General features: G+C 35.5%; 1 protein-coding gene across 7 annotated transcripts in view; it reads right to left on the reverse strand.

Annotated features, from left to right (window-relative positions):
* Positions 1-19705, reverse strand: part of ptpn13 (protein tyrosine phosphatase non-receptor type 13) — an 87078-nt gene that overhangs the window by 36922 nt on the left and 30451 nt on the right. For all 7 annotated transcript variants that reach the window (XM_048166923.1, XM_048166919.1, XM_048166918.1 and 4 more), the window contains exons 7-8: positions 14234-14797; positions 975-1067 (exon numbers count right to left, since the gene is read on the reverse strand). In XM_048166923.1, coding sequence (XP_048022880.1) covers positions 975-1067; positions 14234-14797 — 657 coding nt within the window. The remainder of the gene's footprint in view (positions 1-974; positions 1068-14233; positions 14798-19705) is intronic.

Consider the following 19705-nt stretch of genomic DNA (forward strand, 5'->3'; position numbering starts at 1 on the left):
ATTTATTTGGATGTTTACATTTGATTCTGAATGAGTTTGATAGTGCTCCGTGGCTAAAGCTAACATTACACACTGTTGGAGAGATTTATAAAGAATGAAGTTGTGTTTATGAATTATACAGACTGCAAGTGTTTAATAATGAAAATAATGACAGTCTTGTCTCCGTGAATACAATAAGAAACTATGGTAACTTTAACCACATTTAACAGTACATTAGCAACATGCTAACGAAACATTTAGAAAGACAGTTTACAAATATCAGTAAAAATATCATGTTATCATGGATCATGTCAGTTATTATTGCTCCATCTGCCATTTTTCGCTGTTGTCCTTGCTTGCTTACCTAGTCTGATGATTCAGCTGTGCACAGATCCAGACGTTAATACTGACTGCCCTTGTCTAATGCCTTGAACATGAGCTGGCATATGCAAATATTGGGGGCGTGCATATTAATGATACCGACTGTTACGTAACAGTCGGTGTTATGTTGAGATTCGCCTGTTCGTCGGAGGTCTTTTAAACAAATGAGATTTATATAAGAAGGAGGAAACAATGGAGTTTGAGACTCACTGTATGTCATTTCCATGTACTGAACTCTTGTTATTTAACTATGCCAAGATAAATTCAATTTTTAATTCTAGGGCACCTTTAAATATACATGTTAGATAAGTTATGCTAACATGTGCTATGATAGCTGTTGATTTGAACTGAAAAAGATAACATTAATAGGTTCCAGGGCAACAACTCTGATAGTTGGAGCAACTTTTCTTTTTTTTCTTTTCTTTTTTTTGAGTATTCAGTTTTAAATTTTTTTCCTCTAACTCAATGTAGATTGTAGGTTTAATGTAAATTCACTCAAAGCTGTCATAACTCAACAAAATTGATGCATTTTTTTTTCGTTAAGCCAACACACTTTTTTAGAGTGTACTTTATATATTTAAAAAAAAAAAAATTGATGAGGTCATTAGTACAACCTTGTCTGTAGTCGGGGTCTGATGATGCCACCGAGGGGCTTTCACTGGACGAGCTGTAGTCGCTGTGGTACCTTCTGTGAGTGTGCAGGGGATCTGAAAATGGAAATTCACAAAAAAGAAAACAAAAAACAATAAAATTCAAATTCTTGTAAATTCCATTATGTAAGAACGGAGCACAGCACATTCAAATACTAGAGTTAACCTGCCGATTCTAGCAATTTCTTGAGAAAATCAGGGACAGCTCTGCTTTCATCTTTTTTATTATTAAAAAGAACAATCCTGTCACACTAACAGACCTTTAAATCATGTCCAGAGAAAAAAAAAACACTACTAGAAACCACTTCTATGTCCCCATGACACATCAAATCAGAAAACTGACCCTAATATTCTCAGACATGGTCTGTTATTATCATAGTAAACACAGATGTTGCTGGAAGCTGTATTCCAGATTATTTCCATCATCATGAGCACTGATGGGAGTTCAGAAATGTGATGAGGGAGTCTCTAAAGAGCTTCCAAATATTCATACAGTAATTAAACGTGTAGCCTTTTGGTATGCGTTTTGGTAACATGCATGTAGTGTAAATCGTGTTCTTACACGTACCATGTTTTATGATCTCAAATGAAGGTATGTGACCAGCAGTGAAGCTGAAGGCCTTTGGGTAAAAATTAAATGACACCCAACTTTTATCAATATGACCTGGATTGCAGTATGGATTAGAAGTGAGATTGAAAATGCTGGAAAATGTTACACTATACACTACACAAATACACTATACAGCCCGAATACAGCACAATATCTGATCACTAATCCAGTAAAGTACATCGAGTCTACAGTAGAACTATTACTACTCCACTGAAGCTCCTCAAAAGCACAGAGGAACTGTATGAACAACATATGGCAGTCATTTCATCCGTCAGAACCTTTACAATTAAGGCCTCAAACCTGATAAAACCACTCCAGGCTGACCCAATAAATGTTAACATGGCTCTGGACTAAGAAGTGTCAGAACTGAGGAATACTGATCAGCCTTTAATATTTTTAAAGATACTATCATTGGAAAGCAAATTATTTCATTTCTGGCTATTGTACATTTTTATTAAATAATTTAATTATTTGTTAAATTAAATTATTTTATTAGGTTGTTCTATCATTTTCACCTTAAGAAATACTATAGTCCCTGTCTGTGTATTCTCAGTCAAATTATTCCCCTGTTTGCATTTCCAGACCAAGCTCAGGTAGGAAACTCTGAATCATTGACTCAGCTTTACTCTGTGTATGTGTGTGTACATTACGTCACTATCTAAACTATGCCTGAAACTTGACAGCATCCCCCATGTGTGGTGTGCTACCTCTGTGCACTATTTGACAAGTCTGTCAAGACCAGAAAATCAAGTCCATGCACTTCAGTTACTCAATGCTGCATATTTAGCATTAACAGAATTCCTGAAGGATTTCTCAAGCCAGGAGTTTCGGAAAGGCAGAGTACAAAACTCATCACAACAATGAAGCTTTCGTCTTATGCTTGACTGACTGCTCTCTTCAGTAAACATTTAGTTCAACCTTGAGTGAAACTTTTAAACAATGACAATTATGTAAAGCAATCGAACAGCTGCACGTAAAGAGACAAAAATGTTACTGATCGCCTTTTTCCGAAACACTAGAAGATGTGTAAACAGTTGGATAAATTCGGTGAACCAACCAGTCCACTGACTTAAATGAAACCACCTGCTCATGGAGGAAATATAGACAAATAAACAGCATTCTTGACCTGGACCATCACTGGGTGTTTGTGAGCTACAAAGTAACATTGTGTTGTCTTTACAAGAGGTGAGGATCCACAAAATTAAATAAAAAAATAATTAATTAATTAATTAATTTAAAAAAATCAGAAGAAAAAAGGTAATGTCAAAATCCATCATTCATTACAAAAATATAAAATAAATAAATAAAATAAAGTAAAAATAAATAGGTACACTAAATAAATAAACATAAAATACCACAATAAGTAATTCCCATTTTTCTCAATAGTGGACACATTTCACTATATTGTAATACAATCATTTTTGTACAATGATTTATTTAAAGGGTTAATTCACCCCAAAATGAAAATACTGTCATGAATTACTCACCCTCATGTCGTTCCACACCCGTAAGACCTTCATTCATCTTCAGAACACAAATTAAGATATTTTTGATAAAATCCGATGGCTCAGTGAGGCCTGCATTGCCAGCAAAATAATTAACACTTTCAACGCTCAGAAAGCTACTAAAAACACATTTTAAAAAAAAGTTCATGTGACTAATGTTGTGAAGCGACAAGAATACTTTTTGTGTGCCAAAAAACAAAACAAAATAATAGCGACTTTATTCAACAATATCTAGTGATGGCTGATTACAAAACACTGCTTCATGAAGCTTCAAAGCTTACGAATCTTTTGTTTCGAATCAGTGCTTCGGAGCGCCAAAGTCATGTGATTTCAGTAAACGAGGCTTCGTTACGTCATAAGTGTTTTTGCAATTTCAACAGTTCACGTGACTTTGGCAGTTTGATATGCTCTCCGAACCTCTAAAACTAAAGCTTCGATGCTTCATTAAGCAGTGTTTTGAAATCAGCCATCACTAGATATTGTTGAATAAAGTCAACATTTTGTTTTTTTGTGCACAAAAAGTATTTTTGTCACTTTATAATATAAAAGGTTGTTTTTAGTAGCTTTCTGGGCACTTGTAAGTGTTAATTATCTTGCTGTCAATAGAGGCCTCACTGAGCCATCGGATTTTATCAAAAATATCTTCATTTGTGTTCCGAAGATGAACAAAGGTCTGATGGGTGTGGAACGACATGAGTAATGAGTAATGACAAAATTTTAATTTTTGGGTGAACTAACCCTCTAACAGCGCAACAAATTAACAAGATGCATACTTCATATTTAATGGGTGTTGCATTAAAGGATTAGTTCACTTTCAAATAAAATTTTCCTGATAATTTACTCACCCCCATGTCATCCAAAATGTTCATGTCTTTCTTTCTTCAGTCGAAAAGAAATTAAGGTTTTTGATGAAAATATTCCAGGATTTTTCTCCTTATAGTGGACTTCAATGGACTCCAAACGGCTGAAGGTCAAAATTACAGTTTCAGTGCAGCTTCAAAGGGCTTTAAACGATACCAGATGAGGAATAAGGGTCTTATTTAGCTAAACAATCAGTCATTTTCGAAAAAAAAAAAAACACAACTGTATATGATTTATAAACACAAATGATCGCCTTGTACATGCTTTCGCTTTCCGTATACTTCAAAAAGCTTATGCTGTATGTCCTACGCCTTCCCTATTCTACTTACGGAAAAAAACGAAACTGGCGAAACTGGTCAAAAAACTTAATTTCTTATCGACTGACGAAAGAAAGACATGAACATCTTGGATGACATGGGGGTGAGTAAATTATCAGGAAAATGTTATTTAAAAGTGGACTAATCCTTTAAAAGAGCTTAAATGACACACTGCAACAACAACAACAAAAATCTTATAAATTGGTCCTAAAACACAACATAAAAAACATAACCTGGGCATGTTATTTTGTGAGATTCACCCCACAATGCATGTCTGCGAAAAGGGAGGAGGACCTGGCAACCCCGAAAAGGGCGTTTAAAAACCACTGCAACACACATATAAACACAAACCAAGACACACTCACAAAAAACAAAAACAGACACCCATACACATTCTAGTTTGACTACAATGGGAAATGCCCACACAGTGTAGTTGTCAGAGCCCTGTGGGAGTTTGGCGGGCTGTGAAGTGAGTCACTCGCACACAAACACACACCGTATCATCAAACTGGCCACAGCACTGTAGGAGTGAGAGCACGTCTACTAAAAGCCTCTGAAGGCAAGTTCAGAGCTGTCACGTTAACTCCCCCGAGTGTGCGCTTTCTCTCAGCTCATAATTTATTTTACAACTCTTTTTGTAGAGCGAAAATCGTGAAATGGACGGAGGAAAGAACGAGTGCATTAGGGAGAAAGACAGCATGTTCTACTACAGGCTGCATGCATTACGTAATGTCATACAAATCAATTTTCTGCCACATTTCATGCCACTTTGCAGATGTGAGATAATTCAAGAGAAAATGCCTCTGGATCAATGCCCACCACAAGCTGAAGGACAGTAATGCACGACATCTGCCAAACAAATGTGTGATCGTTTTATTGATGCCTTGACATAGAGCTCTGTGTAGTTTAACATGTTCCTGTGTCATTAATAGTCCTTATTTACCTTAAATGCCTCATTTATGAAAAAAATCTATGTAAATCCATTCATTCAAATATGATAAGAATATGCAAGAATGGTGTTAAAAACTATTTACATGGAAATTTGCTCTGCTCAAGTTTTATGAATGGCCTAATAAGTTATATTGTGTAATTTGGTGTTGACATATTTAAGAAAAATATTCAGTGGACAAAAAAAAAAGTACAGAAAAGATCAAACTTTTCTTTAAAAGATTAAATATGACCAAAGAGGTCATGACATGGATTTTTTATTATTATTATTATTATTATTTTAATAAGTTTCTCTAGGTTCACTTATAATGTTAATAAAGTCTTGCACAACAAAACAAATAAAAAAAACACTTATTTTCAACCCTCTTTCTGACCCTTACCATCCATTTTTAAGGGAAGGCTTCTTGAGGCTTGTTGGTAAAAGGCCACTGTTATGATTGGCTAACATCACTGCATAGGAAACAGTATCAACGCCCACAGGCTATTCCACTCGAGTAAATGTTTTGAAAACATTATCCTTTTAAAACAGTCATTTACAGACAAAGCATTATGAAATCATTTACTTACGGTTTGTGATGCAGCTGCTGTCAGATTTTCTACAGCCGACTGCTTCATCTTTCAACAAAAGTTTATTTTCTAAATCACCAGTACACTGTGCCTCATTTACAAAACAAAATGCTCCGAACAAACATATAATCTCCAACATAATCCGGTACGCCATTAAAATAAACCATCCACTAGTTTCCAAGGTTGGGATCCTTCTGAAGTCTGTACAAAGTTTGTTTAAATGTTCTTGTTTCCTTTTATTTATTTTGAAAATCTGAGGTAAATTGTCAATTGTTGCTTTCAGAACGGCTATAAAAACTCAAAATGATATTCAAACTCACATTAGATGCTTTTAACATTAAATAAAGTACATAAACAGTACCTGAGATTATCGTTCTCATACTTTGTGGTGTTGTTCCAGCCGCAATGTCGCAGAAAAATAGAAACTGGAAAATATATATTTTATCGCGTGTCGCAGTGTCGCGTCTGGTTAGGACACAGTATAAGGAGGACTTTTTAAGCTATGAAACTCATGAGATGTTTTAATGGTACAAAGACCTCATATATGTCAAAAGATCAAGGCAAATTTGATTTCTCATGTTATGAGCGATTTAAAGGGGTGGTTGATTTTGATTTCACTTTTTTAGCTTTGTTTGAACATAAACAACATCTGCAAAGTTACGACGCTCAAACTTCAATGCAAAGGGAGATATTTTCTTTTAAAGAATTCGCTGTTTCAGGACTACAACCAACGGATGGTAAGGGACTACAACAAGCTTCTTCCCAGGTTAGTGTACATCACCAACCCTAAAATTTACATAAACCCCGCCCCCGAGAACATGCAACAAAGGGGATAAGGCCATGTTGGGCTGCTTTAGAGAAGAGGAAGAGTTGTTGTAGTAGAGTGTTGTTACCATGCCGTCATTTTACGCCGGACTGCTTCACAAACGAGGGTCAATTCAACTCTGGATTTGTACGATTAACATGATGAGTTGAATCAACTCCACAACAACTACATAAATTTATCCACTAACCGTTCAGAAATGTCCAGATGCAGTCTAAAAGTTGTAACTTCTTCCTGAGTCTTTCCATCAGTGTCCGACTCCAGTTTGAACAATGTCAGGCTGAACACCGTTACTGATGATCATTTTAGCTGCGTGAGATTCTCCAGCTTTGTTGTTGCTGAGCAACCAAAGCGCGAGCTGAAACTCACTTTGCCTTCCAACATGAGGTGCTCAGACTAAAAAGATCCAAATACAAAAAAAGCAAAAAGAAGGCCGCATTCTAATGAAAAAGACAGACACTAAATGAGAGATAAAATCAGCTTTTAAAAAAAAAAAACCTCTCTCACATTTGGTGTCTTTCTTTTTCATTATTAGAGTGTGCAGGTTTCTGCAAATAAAAGGCAAAACAGATGGCATCCCAATGGATGTTGGATCTCAACTGTTGGGTCCAAATTTGCTGGGTATGCCAAGAGCGGCCGCCCTGTCCTGATCTCAGATCTTGTAAGTGAGCCATTAAAAGCTCAGAGGATCGGTACATGAAGGTGGACAGGTCATACATACTGTATCAACGCCACCACAGTATCTTCTGCTAAATCTCTTTCAGGCAGGAAAACACCCACATTTAGGCATTTTTTTCCCCTCTACTCTCCCTTTTCCCAGTACTGCATGCTCTTCATCACTTCCTCATGTTCCTTGCCTCTTTCCAATAATTTTTTTTCTGAACAGTCTCCTCTGATCTTTATGTTTTAGAGGCCCGGGGCAGTTTGGACTCATATACTAGTGATTATTACCACTGAAAGTCTTACAAGCAAATGGATTTCAACTAAAAAAGAAATAAAAACAAAGGAAGAGAAAAAGAACAAGGGATTAATGGGGTAATTAGAGCCTGATGAGGACAGAAAACACAAAAGGGTTTTGGGAGTGAGGCTGTTTTCATTAAAGCGCTGAACACTGAAGAGGCTTGTTCATTAGAGTTGCTTTGTTTCCGTCCTGTAAAGCGCTGATTTTAAGAGGAAGTCAGAGTTTTACTAGCAAAGTGGAAAAGGCTTTCATTCTGTCGAGTCAAAGTTCTGACTTGCATATCCTCTCGAGTTATGGTATTTTTCTTTTGAAAATTGAAGATCAAACCCAAAGACATGCAAATGGCCTAAGGCCAGGTTTTGCAGCAAAAACATACTCAGAGTTGCTCTTTGAGTCTCTGACAAACTTGTTTTCCCCACCAGACATATTGTTTCATAATAACACACAAAATAAATCCTACAAACACAGTATAGAGTGTGCCACGCTTGGAATGTTATAAACAAATTTTAAAAGCAAATAAGCAAATATATAAAACAAATGTGTGAACAAATAAACAAATGCATAAATAAAAACAAATGTGTAAATAAACATATGTAAATAAACAAATGCGTAAAAAATAAATGAATGAATAAAGGTATAAATACAAACAAATATGTAAATAAATATGAAAACAAACAGTCATATAAATAAATAAAACGTAATTAAATAAACAAATGTGAATATAATGTGTAAAAAATAAATGCATAAATAAATAAATAAATGTGTAAATACAAATAAATGTGTAAATAAATATGAAAACAAACAGTCATGTAAATAAAAAAATGTAATTAAATAAACAAATGTGAATGTGTAAAAAATAAATGCATAAATAAGTGTGTAAATACAAACGTGTAAATTAATATGAAAACAATCCAACAGTCATGTAAATAAATAAAACGTAATTAAATAAACAAATGTGAAAATAATGTGAAAAAAATAAATGCATAAATAAATAAATGTGTAAATACAAACAAATGTGTAAATAAACAAAAACATGGAAATAAATTAATAAATTAATTAATAAATAAATGTTTAAATAAATAAATAAAATGCAAACAAATAAACAAATGTGTAGATAGATACTTTTGGGGGCCCTGAATGACTCTCAGTGTACAATTAAGAAAGTCTTCCTTTCAACCAATGTTGAATGTTGAAACCTTTCAACCAATGACATGTACATCGATAAACTGCTAGTCACGCAGGCAAGTAGAACTCTCTCAATCCCCGTTTGGAGAAAGTTCAACTCCTCAGTGACCTGTAGATATGCAGAGTGTGAGGGAGATAAGATCTGATCTGATCCTCTCTGCGAAACTGCAAGTAGATAAGATCATGACAGGTCACAACACAGAGGTCTTAACACAGAATACATTTTCCATACCAGGAAGAGCTGTGGAATGAAGAAGTGGTGTAGTTTATAAAGCGTGTGATCTGGGAAGTGTCTCCAAAGCTCAGAGTTTCTGAAGCTCTAGTTGAGTGTGGGGGAAGTCTTTAAAAAGCTTTTAGATCCAAACGACCTTCGACCCATGGGTGAGAGATCTCCTATAAAATGTAATCCACACAGATGGACTGAGCTTTAACTGAGCTCCCTCTTATTATCAGGATACGCAGTGACAATCTACAGTCCCCTGTAGTACACAACAAAACAGCACACGTGACCTGATGACAAGTAATGGACAATTCCTCGTGCCAAAATCGCATGACTCAAATTACTGTCAGCACACTCCAAAATGACTGATGTACCTTGACTTGAAAGTGGATGTGTTTAGGGCAGAGTTTCTGTAATGAATTATAGCAAACACCAAGGAGGCTGAGGTGGAAGTGCAAACCTGGATTTAATAAAATCAAATAAAAATGCAGAATTCAAATAAAAAAAATAAAATAATGAATTTAAATTACATTGAAATGTGCGAAATTCAGTATCAAAGTTAGCATCTCTTGTGTTATTCTAGTAGATGAGTAAATCTAATGAAATCATGTCACAGTCATATTTTACCAAAAAAACAATTGTCCGCACACTGAAAGACATGCAATTAGACCAACCCAGGTGAAAAAAAAGTACATTTCTATAATGTACTTAAAGTGCTCTATTTTCATGCACTAATTTTGTACTTAATATACTAAAAAATCTTCTTTAGTACTTCTTAAGATAATCTTAAGAACATCTAAGTGTACTCAACTGTGCTATTTTGAGACAGCATGAAATATGAACTAAAATGTGTTTTTAATATACTATCTCTGTATTTAAAAAATGTATTTAGTTACCACTTGTAATACACTATGGGTTCAAATGTGCTATAAATAGTATCTAAATAAATGTTTTAAATACAAAGATAGTATATTAAAAGCATCCATATTTCATGCTGTCTCAAAATAGCACAGTTGAGTACACTTAGATGTTCTAAAGAACTTTTAGTAAATTAAGTACAAAATTAGTGCATGAAAATAGAGCAATTTAAGTACATTATAGAAATGTACTTTTTTTTTCTTTTCACCAGGGAAGGCAAGGGTCTATCACAAAAATTACTTTAACATCTACAAGGTGAAAAATATGCAAGAAAAGTGTCTAAAAACCGATATAGTCATATTTTACTTCATATAAATAAAAGAAAATGACATTATTAACGTTTTTGTTATGTGCCAAAAAAATCCAAAAATATAATAAAATAATTAAAAAAAAAATAAATAAATAAAAAGGTTGGCCATAATTGTTCAGATTCATAACTGAGAGAAACAAAATGGCAAGAAAAGCATACACACACATATATATATATATATATATATATATATATATATATATATATATATATATATATATATATATATATATATATATATATATATATATACACACATACACACATATACATATATATATATATATATATATATATATATATATATATATATATATATATATATATATATATATATATATATATATATATATATATATATATATACACATACACACACAAACACAGATACATAAATAATATAATATAATATAATAATTTGGGATTAGATGCTTGTTATTCTAGTAGATGCTATGTGCCAAAAATACTGAAAAATAATGAAATTCAAATATTAAATATTCAAATATTTCTAAAATTCATAGTTTAGAAAGAAAGAAAGAAAGAAAGAAAGAAAGAAAGAAAGAAAGAAAGAAAGAAAGAAAGAAAGAAAGAAAGAAAGAAAGAAAGAAAGAAAGAAAGAAAGAAAGAAAGAAAGAAAGAAAGAAAGAAAGAAAGAAAGAAAGAAAGAAAGAAAGAAAGAAAGAAAGAAAGAAAGAAAGAAAGAAAGAAAGAAAGAAAGAAAGAAAGAAAGAAAGAAAGAAAAAGATTCCTTGAGCCTGAACAAATGAACCACCATTACATTCATTCACAGCAAATACAGGCCCCAAAATAACCAAAATATGTGCTCTTTGCCATCACGCTCTAATGGGGCTGGACATTCCTTCTCTTCAGGATTGTGGGTAATGTGGCCCATTATTGTCAGGAAAATTAGCCTAGCTCATGTTTATACAAGCGGATGGACAGACAGCAGCTCCATACGCAGAATCTTGTTTTCCCTCACAAAAGCAATATGATGGCACAGATTCATCTTACAATACACTTTAGAGAACATAAAATTGAAAACAGGATTTTTCCTGCTCTTTTAAAGGGCATAATATAAATTAATTGAAACTAAGCTGTAAAAACAGATTTATTCACTGTTATTACATCACAACCACAAGTTCCTTAACATTCGACTGCCAGCTTGATGAACGACACCATGCAGAACACAGAATTTAGCCAACCAGGTCATTTACATAAGTCTTAAAGGTACAGTATTAGAAAGGTAATTTAATTCTAAGAGTCCAAAACAGTATGGAAAGAGCTCATGAAATATTAAATTGACTGTTTTTGGTGTTAAAAAAAAAAAAAAAAAAAAAAAAAAAAAAACTTTGACTAACATAAGTGGAAAAAATGCTACAAAAAAAAGTGCAGAATATTGTTAAAAAACGACAGCCTCAGACAGAACAGCTTCATGGATCCATGAGCCAGAGTAAAACCGCACGGACTGGGAAGAGAATGTCTTTGGTTCTGAGCTCTACCGTGGTAAAAATAGCAGCCAAACAGCTTCTGGGCTCAGTTCAGGGCCAGGTCGGATAGGAAAGCCTGAGGTTTATTATTATGAAGCAAAGCTTCACTCCATCGAGAAAATGTCCAGATGGAAGCCAGGCGAAGGATGTGTACATGAATGTGGCACATATGAAGAATTCAATATCTCTTATGGAGACTGTAAGGTGGCAATAAGAAAAGAATGAAGAAAAACATTACATTACTTTTTGTCACACAGATTTACAGCCAAGGAAAATGAGATAATAAGTTTGATTCATTTGAATGAATAGGTTCGTTCAGACAGATCGTTTAAATGAACCGGTTCAAAAAGCAATTCACTCTCTCTGTGCCAAGAAGATGCATAATTATTTATCTTTTGATACAAATAGCAATAGTATTATGATTAATCATAATATAAATATTTTGGTTCAAAAACAATAATAATTGAAATATTTATTTAAATAAAATACTTATTTAGATAACATCATTTTTAAATAATGTCAAAATTAAATGAATTTTAGCCCTCCCCAAAGCTGCATAGTTAGCTACTCTTTATTAGTAGCCTGCAGTGAACTTTTTCAAAAGGGTAGCTTGAGTGTTGCTTAAGTACTTTAATTTGAGTTTCCCCAACACTGTGGAAAGTTTTGAATGAAAATCAAGCAGAAATGGTGAGAGAGATCCAGAGAGAGTGAACGAGTGAAAGAGAGAGAGTAAAAAGCTTGCATAAAGCAGCTTTGAAGGCCTAGAATTATCCATCTCTCTAATTAGTTCCAGGAATCTTGAGCCCTCAGCCAGACTGAGTCATAAAGAACCTGGCAACATGCCGCACGCGCAAAAGCCACGCAAACCCATTCATTCAAACCCGTTCACTCCCACCACACACAGACACCACAACTCCGTGTGCCGCGAGACGCGGGACTTTAACTGCACAGGAACTCAAAGCATCAGAAGAGCCAAAAGTACCTCTATAACATATATACAGTTCACGGTTGCCGTCGTATCTTCTGATGGTTACTGCATTGTAGTTATGAGTCAGAATCAGTAGCAATGTGTTTTTAACCACTGTTGTCTGGTTAAAGCTGTCACATCAACTGTCAGCATTTGGCATGAAGCCTTTAGAATAAAACACTTTCCACACAAGCTTTTCGTGATGTTACCATGATAAGTTGCAGGCACAATTTCTCATTGAGCAACACAGGGTTAAGTGTTTTACTGCAACATTTTGATTACAATCCCAGACTTTAAGCTACATCACCGCTAGTCACATTCAGCACACCCACAGTCCATTCACTGGTGATTTCAGCCATTTTTGTCTGCAGTTTACATCAGATGGTCAGTTTCATTCTGACAACTAGCTTTGTACGACTCACAACAAACAAAGCCTTGTTGATACAATGAGTTTGAGGCAAAACTAATCCTGGGGATTTTTTGACAAAATCTGTAAAACGTTGATTCTAACCTACAGAACCACAGACATTATTTGAATTTTCCACATTGGGGTTAATCTCACAAAGCCTCACAAGAACGGCTGGGTCAATTAACTCCGAGGTCATAATAAAAACAGTATGTAGTGAAATATTATTACAATTTAAAAGAATCGTGTTCTATTTTAATATATTTTAAAATATAATTTATTCCTGTGATGCAAAACTGATTTTCAGCATAATTACTCCAGTCTTCAGTCACATGATCCTTCAGAAATCATTCTTATATGCTGATTTGAAAAAAAAAAACATTTCTTATTATGTTGAAAACAGTTGTGCTGCTTAATTTTTTTGAGGAAACTATAATATATATTGTTCGATAAAAAATTTTGATAAGTAGAAAGCTCAAAAGAACAGCATTTATTTGAAATGGAAAGCTTTTATAACATTATAAATGTCTTTACGGTCACTTTTGATCAATTTAATGCATCTTTGCAGAATAAAAGTATAAATTTATTTCCAAAAATAAAAATTAATAATAATAATAATAATCTTACTGACCCTGAACTTTTGAACAGTCAATATTTAAAAATCAGTATTTTTGTTTAGTGGACATATTTTCAGATATATTTACGCTGTAACTTTCTTTTATGTTTTGTGTCCGCAATTTTACTTTTACTATTTTCCGTTTAAATGTTACACATCAGCATAAAAGTAGTAAATAATATATTACTATGCTGTATAAATAAAAGTGAAATAATAAAAAAAAAAAATAATTAAATTACAGGAAAATGTGCTTAGTTGTCCTGAAAATAAAGCAATTTTTTTTTTTTTTTTTTTTTTTTGTGAAACATGTCTGGAACATTTTCTTGACAGGTTTCATGAGATAGACCCAGTGTTTATTATTGGTATCAATTATTAAAAAAAAAAAACTGTGGTTGGTTATTTTACAAGTCTGAAAATGGGAGGTTCTTGTCCATAATAATCTACAATGTGCAGATTTTAGCAACAATAAGAAAATCTGGCTAAATAAGACTACCTCAAGAGAACTTTAGAATCAGCACTCACCATCTATGGCCTGTTTGAGCGCTTGCAGTTTCTTATGCTTTTCTCTGATCCGGTCGTAAGCACTGTTGAAAGGCGAGCCGACAGACTGACTCGAATGGTGATGGGTCTTCCCGACATCCAAGCTCCCAAAGTCCGAGTAACGGGAGTCTCTGGCCTTGGAAGTCGTCTTGTGTCTTCCGGCTGAGCGGGTGCTCAGAGCGCTACTGCCCCTTCGGGCATCTTCAAGGGCCCCAAAGCGGAGCATATCCGGATCGAGGCAGGCCAGGTCTGCTGAGGAGGCCCAGCTTTTGTTTCTCTGATGGGGGTGTGAACGCTGGTTCACCTCCACGGGTCGGCCGCGCTGTTGTTGCAGTTGTTGTTGTTGGCGTTGGTGGTAGAGTTCGGCAGAGGACTCAGAACCAGCGGGGTACTCTGAAGGGGCATACTGAACAAGACCCTCGTCCGCTCTGACAAGGTCCTGGATGGGAAGAGAGCCCATAGAGCGGCTAAGTCCTCGGTTCAGGTTGGCCTGCTCCTGGGTTCGGGCTCTATAACGCTCCAGCACACGATGGGCGGCACTACGGCCTAGTGGGGCAAAAAAACACACACAAAAAAAAAAGGTTAAACATACATGAACTTGTAAAGGTATAAAGACAAATAAGAATCTATTGAAGGACATAAACTAAATGTGGGACCCTTGCTGTCTTCGGGGAGAATTTTTATTGGATCACGTTTGTCAAGGCGAGATTAGAATGGGTCAAAATTGGCTTAAAGAACAGAAGGAACAATAGTGGCCTTCTAGCGGTTACAAGCTCCACTAAAGCCTCTCTGATTTCACCCTGAGCTTCCAGCGACACGCTCGTTATCCACGCCAATTCCAGCACTGTCAATCAGGAAGACATGGATGTTCCAGATGGTTCCCTCTTAGGGAAGTGTTTGTGCATTGAATGGCTCAACAAGAGGCCTTTTCTCATGTTTCAGATAAAGCTTAGTATATCGTAGGGGCGAAGAAGAATCTGTGCTGATTTCAAGCGGTTAACAAAAAGAGGCATGCTGAAGTCATTACACACACTGACCCAGACACTTCAAAACCCATGATGCTGGAAGGATACCAGTGTCGCAAAATAGAATATAAAAGAGTCTGAAAATTAGATACAAGGGTCTTACTATATCGCAGTCTAACAAGATGTCGAACTAAATGCCTTAAAGGGGTGGTCTAATGCCATTTCATGCATTCTGACTTATTTACACTGTTAAAGAGTTGCATTCTCATGCTAAACACGGCCAAAGTTTCAAAACACGAGTTGGACGTATGACGGAGTATTTCTGTGCCAAATATACAACTAATAAAGGGCAGAATTAATCAATTCCTTGTATAGGCACTTCGCCCTGATAAGTGTGCACACACACATCATCCAGAGCAAGAGCACACCCATCAACGTGCTTCGTTCGGGATACGGAAGCTCCCTAGTTCAGTAGTCAGGGCACTGATCAGGGAGTCGGCCACATTCATTTTCACAATATACTGATTCACGACCTATGGAGCTAGGGAGCTGATTGAGATTCAGGGAATGTCACCAAAGGAGTGTGTTTTTAGTTGTCAAGGAAAGACAACATTTTCAGCTTCCCAAAGAACTCAGCGTTAAGGGTTTGTTAAAATAAAGTTTGTTTTTCCCGGAGCAGCAACAGAGTTACACACGTATGTTTGTTTGTTCCCAGAATTTCAGTAAACAAGTCCCAGTTCGGCACTGGATTTGCAGATCGGGGGTGGTGAGTAAAGCTGCATCAGATGTCTGTTTTGTTGGCAATCGGTGCGCAAGTGCATATAATGTAAACAACGCAAACATTATTGTTCCCTTTATTTATAATGATTTTGCAGCTAGCAGACGATCTCTACACAAAATCTGCGCACACTCGTAACTCTTTAGCTCTGCTCACGGCAGGCACGCCTCCAAGAGCTCTGCTTTTTTCAGAAAGACTCTGTACAGCGTATCTATCTTTTATAAATATGAAAACTAAAGACTTTTACTACTCTACAGGTACTGTAAGATTGAAAATATCCAAAGATATTTTAAAATGAACAAAGACATTTGCTTTACTGTTTCAACCCCCTCTCTCTTGCTACAAGTGCCATTTGGAAGGCACAAATGTGTTGATAGTGATCAAGGCCTGTAGGCCAAGATGTGTGTACATCGGGGGTCTACAAATGGTCACACCTTTAGTACAGTGGGGGAAGTTTTAATCTTCTAATTGGTCAGTTTGAATGTCTCACATAAAATAGTCAACGTGACTACAGTGGTTCAACCTTAAAGGGGACCTATTATGCTCCATTTTACAAGATGTAAAATAAGTCTCTGGTGTCCCCAGAGTGTGTATGTGAAGTTTTAGCTCAAAATACCACACAGATAATTTTTTATAGCGTGTTAAAATTGCCACTTTTAGTGGTAGAGCAAAAACCAGCCGTTTTAGTGAGTGCCCTTTAAATGCAAATGAGCTGCTGCGCTCTGCCTAAGAGGGCGGAGCTTCACAAGCTGATTCTCTGGTGACAGGATTCAGTCAGGACGCACAATAATGACAGAAACTGTGAATATATGCTGCATGGAGATAGAACAGGTATAGTTTAGTTCAATTACAGTTATAACTTATATTGTCTTCTTGTTTTTAATCCAATATATTAGCACAGGCCTGTTGTACCGCCCGAATGATGGCCAAAACTATACAGATGAGTTTTATGATGTTTATTGTACTTCACAGAAAAGATGAAGCATCCGTTTTCACTCTAGAAAATCACTGTAAGAGCTTAATAAAACACTGCAGGTGTCCATTAAAATATTATCCATAAACTCTCTCTCTCTTATCCTTGTATTATCACCAACACACATTGCGAATTACACAAACACTCGTTACAATTAACAGTAAACAAATATATAAAGACCTTATGCCTTTCGGGTGGTGCTTAATAAACGTTATACCCGTAAATCAACTCTGATGAACAGTAATAAAGTGCTCTCACCTTCATTACTGCCATATCCAGTATCACTCTGGAGACTGTAAGCTGGATCACGAACAGTTTTTACTTGTATATCCTTGAGTAGCACATTGGTGGTTGTGTACACACACTGCCAACACACATTTATGTACAAACACCATGCAACAGGGGATTTTGCATAATAGGTCCCCTTTAATGTTATGAGTGAGTACTTTTTGTGCGCAAAAACAAAACTATAAAAATAATTACTTTATAACGACTGAGCCGGCATTCGGACATGAACACGAAGCGCTGAACTGTGTTCACTGCATCAACTGCGTATGAGACTGACAGGGTAGAGAAGAAATTGTTGAATAAAGTTGTTATTTTTGTTTTGTTATTGCGCACAAAAAGTATTCTCGTCACTTCATAACATTAAGGTTGAACCACTGTAGTCATTTCGACTATTTTAACGATGTCTTTACTACTACTCTGGACCTCGAATGACGGTAATTTCGTTGCTTTCTATGGGGGATAAAAAAAAATCTTTTCAAAAATATCTTAATTTGTGTCCTGAAGATCTTACAGGTGTGGAACGATATGAGGGTGAGAATTTAATGACAGAAATTTCATTTCATTTCATTTTTGGGTGAACTAACCTTTTAAAGTCACAATGAATTGGAAATCATTTTTTCAATCACATTTTTTTTTTTCATATTGTGACATACATACAAGTGTAACGGATTATTGAAAAAGAAAACAAATGTAGGGCAGGGTAGGGTTATATGCATTGGTTATTGTTTAGATTTTGAGATGTGGGCATTGCATTTAAAAGTGGAGAAAGATGAATGCCAATTATAGCATATTGATGAAAAAAATTACTAGGTCAAAAAAAAAAAAAATATATGAAACAACAGTGGACAGAAGATCAGAAATGTTGGGGAAAAGAGGGTGGAAATGGATTGGGAAATGTTATGGGTCCATTTCAAACTTGCATCCCCTGCATAAACATCATGGCTCAATGTGTTTGATCACTAACTGTTAACACATGACATGTTGTAGCACACAATTTGCTAAAGAAATGATGCTAAACAGGTAAAGGCACAAACATGCTCAACATCACCTAAAAATGACCATTAAACACAGTTTACACACTAGAAAATGTATAGAAATGTATCCTAAAAATGTTAGCTTTCTGTGGACAGTAATAGCGCAATGCAATGAGCCAGTAGTACTTTTACTTGCATAAAAAGGAGATGCTAATGCTAATAAAACATTGGCATATAGTTCCTGAAGCTCTAAGAAGTCACATAAGGACAATCACAGAGACATTTAACATTTATACTCTTGTTTTGACCACCCTGAAACAGAAACAGTGCTGCTATGTATTTTCTGAAGACAAGCTAAGCAGTATTAACATTGCCTCTGGTACTTTTCTACTGAGGCTAATGCTAGTGTACAGAGCACAAATAGTCTAAAAACGTCAACAAACATTCAATCTTCAAAATGAGAAAAATGACACAGTCTTAGACCACAGTTATTACTGTGCTGCTGAGGTTTCATGACATCTGTAAAGCCAAAAATAAACTAGCGTGAAGTGAGTCACCATCTAGGCAGGCTTATTTTCTCACATCATGACCCTGATGCGTGGCCAGATACAACAGCATAAAAACAAAGCTTCCTACAGAACACGCAGTAAAAAAAAAAAAAAAACCCTGGGAAATATCTATTACTGATCGATGCCATGCCTCAGTTACATAACAAACCGGTCGTGTTTGTGCTGAAGTACCACTGAAACCACTGGGAAGATCTGGTCATATTTTCCAAAATGACACGCTCTGGTTTTGGTTTGTGGTGATGTGCTTGTCTAGTTTTGGTTCAAACTCTTGTCTATGCACACAGTGAGAGGACGAGAGGGAGAGAGAGACTGACAGAAGATGGATGGAGAGCGAAAGAAATGAGGGAGTTGGAAAGTTGGGAGAGGAACAGAGAAGAAGGGGAGAGAAAGGTTCTTTGTTTGGCACATCATTAAACTATAAAGCATAAGAAGGCAGACAAAGAGACGAGAAAACCAGATTGAGAGAATGAAAGAGAAGGCCAAGGGATGTCAGTGGAGTCTTAAAACACAACTAGAACAAAACTGTATGTTCATAATGATTGCCTACTGCATACTACACAGAATATAGTGTATACTACATGACATTCTGAAATGAAGATTGAATTCGTTGCATTCTGGAATACATTTTCAACACATTTTATAAAACGTCATCTGGGTATTCCATGCATACAAAAATACAATGTTCAGAATATTACTCTGCTCTTATTATTATATCTGCAGTGTGTATCCTGTGCACACAATGCACATATTTTTTATGCATAAAATACCTGGATGACATTTGACTACACTACCAAATGTTTGGGGTCGGTTTTTTAATGTTTTTGGAGGGAAAGTATCTTATTCTCACCAAGGCTGTAATTATTTAATCAAAATAGAGTAAAAACAGTAATATTGTGAAATATTATTA

The sequence above is a fragment of the Megalobrama amblycephala genome, linkage group LG18 (assembly GCF_018812025.1).
Source record: "Megalobrama amblycephala isolate DHTTF-2021 linkage group LG18, ASM1881202v1, whole genome shotgun sequence".
Classification (NCBI taxonomy): Eukaryota; Metazoa; Chordata; class Actinopteri; order Cypriniformes; family Xenocyprididae; genus Megalobrama; species Megalobrama amblycephala.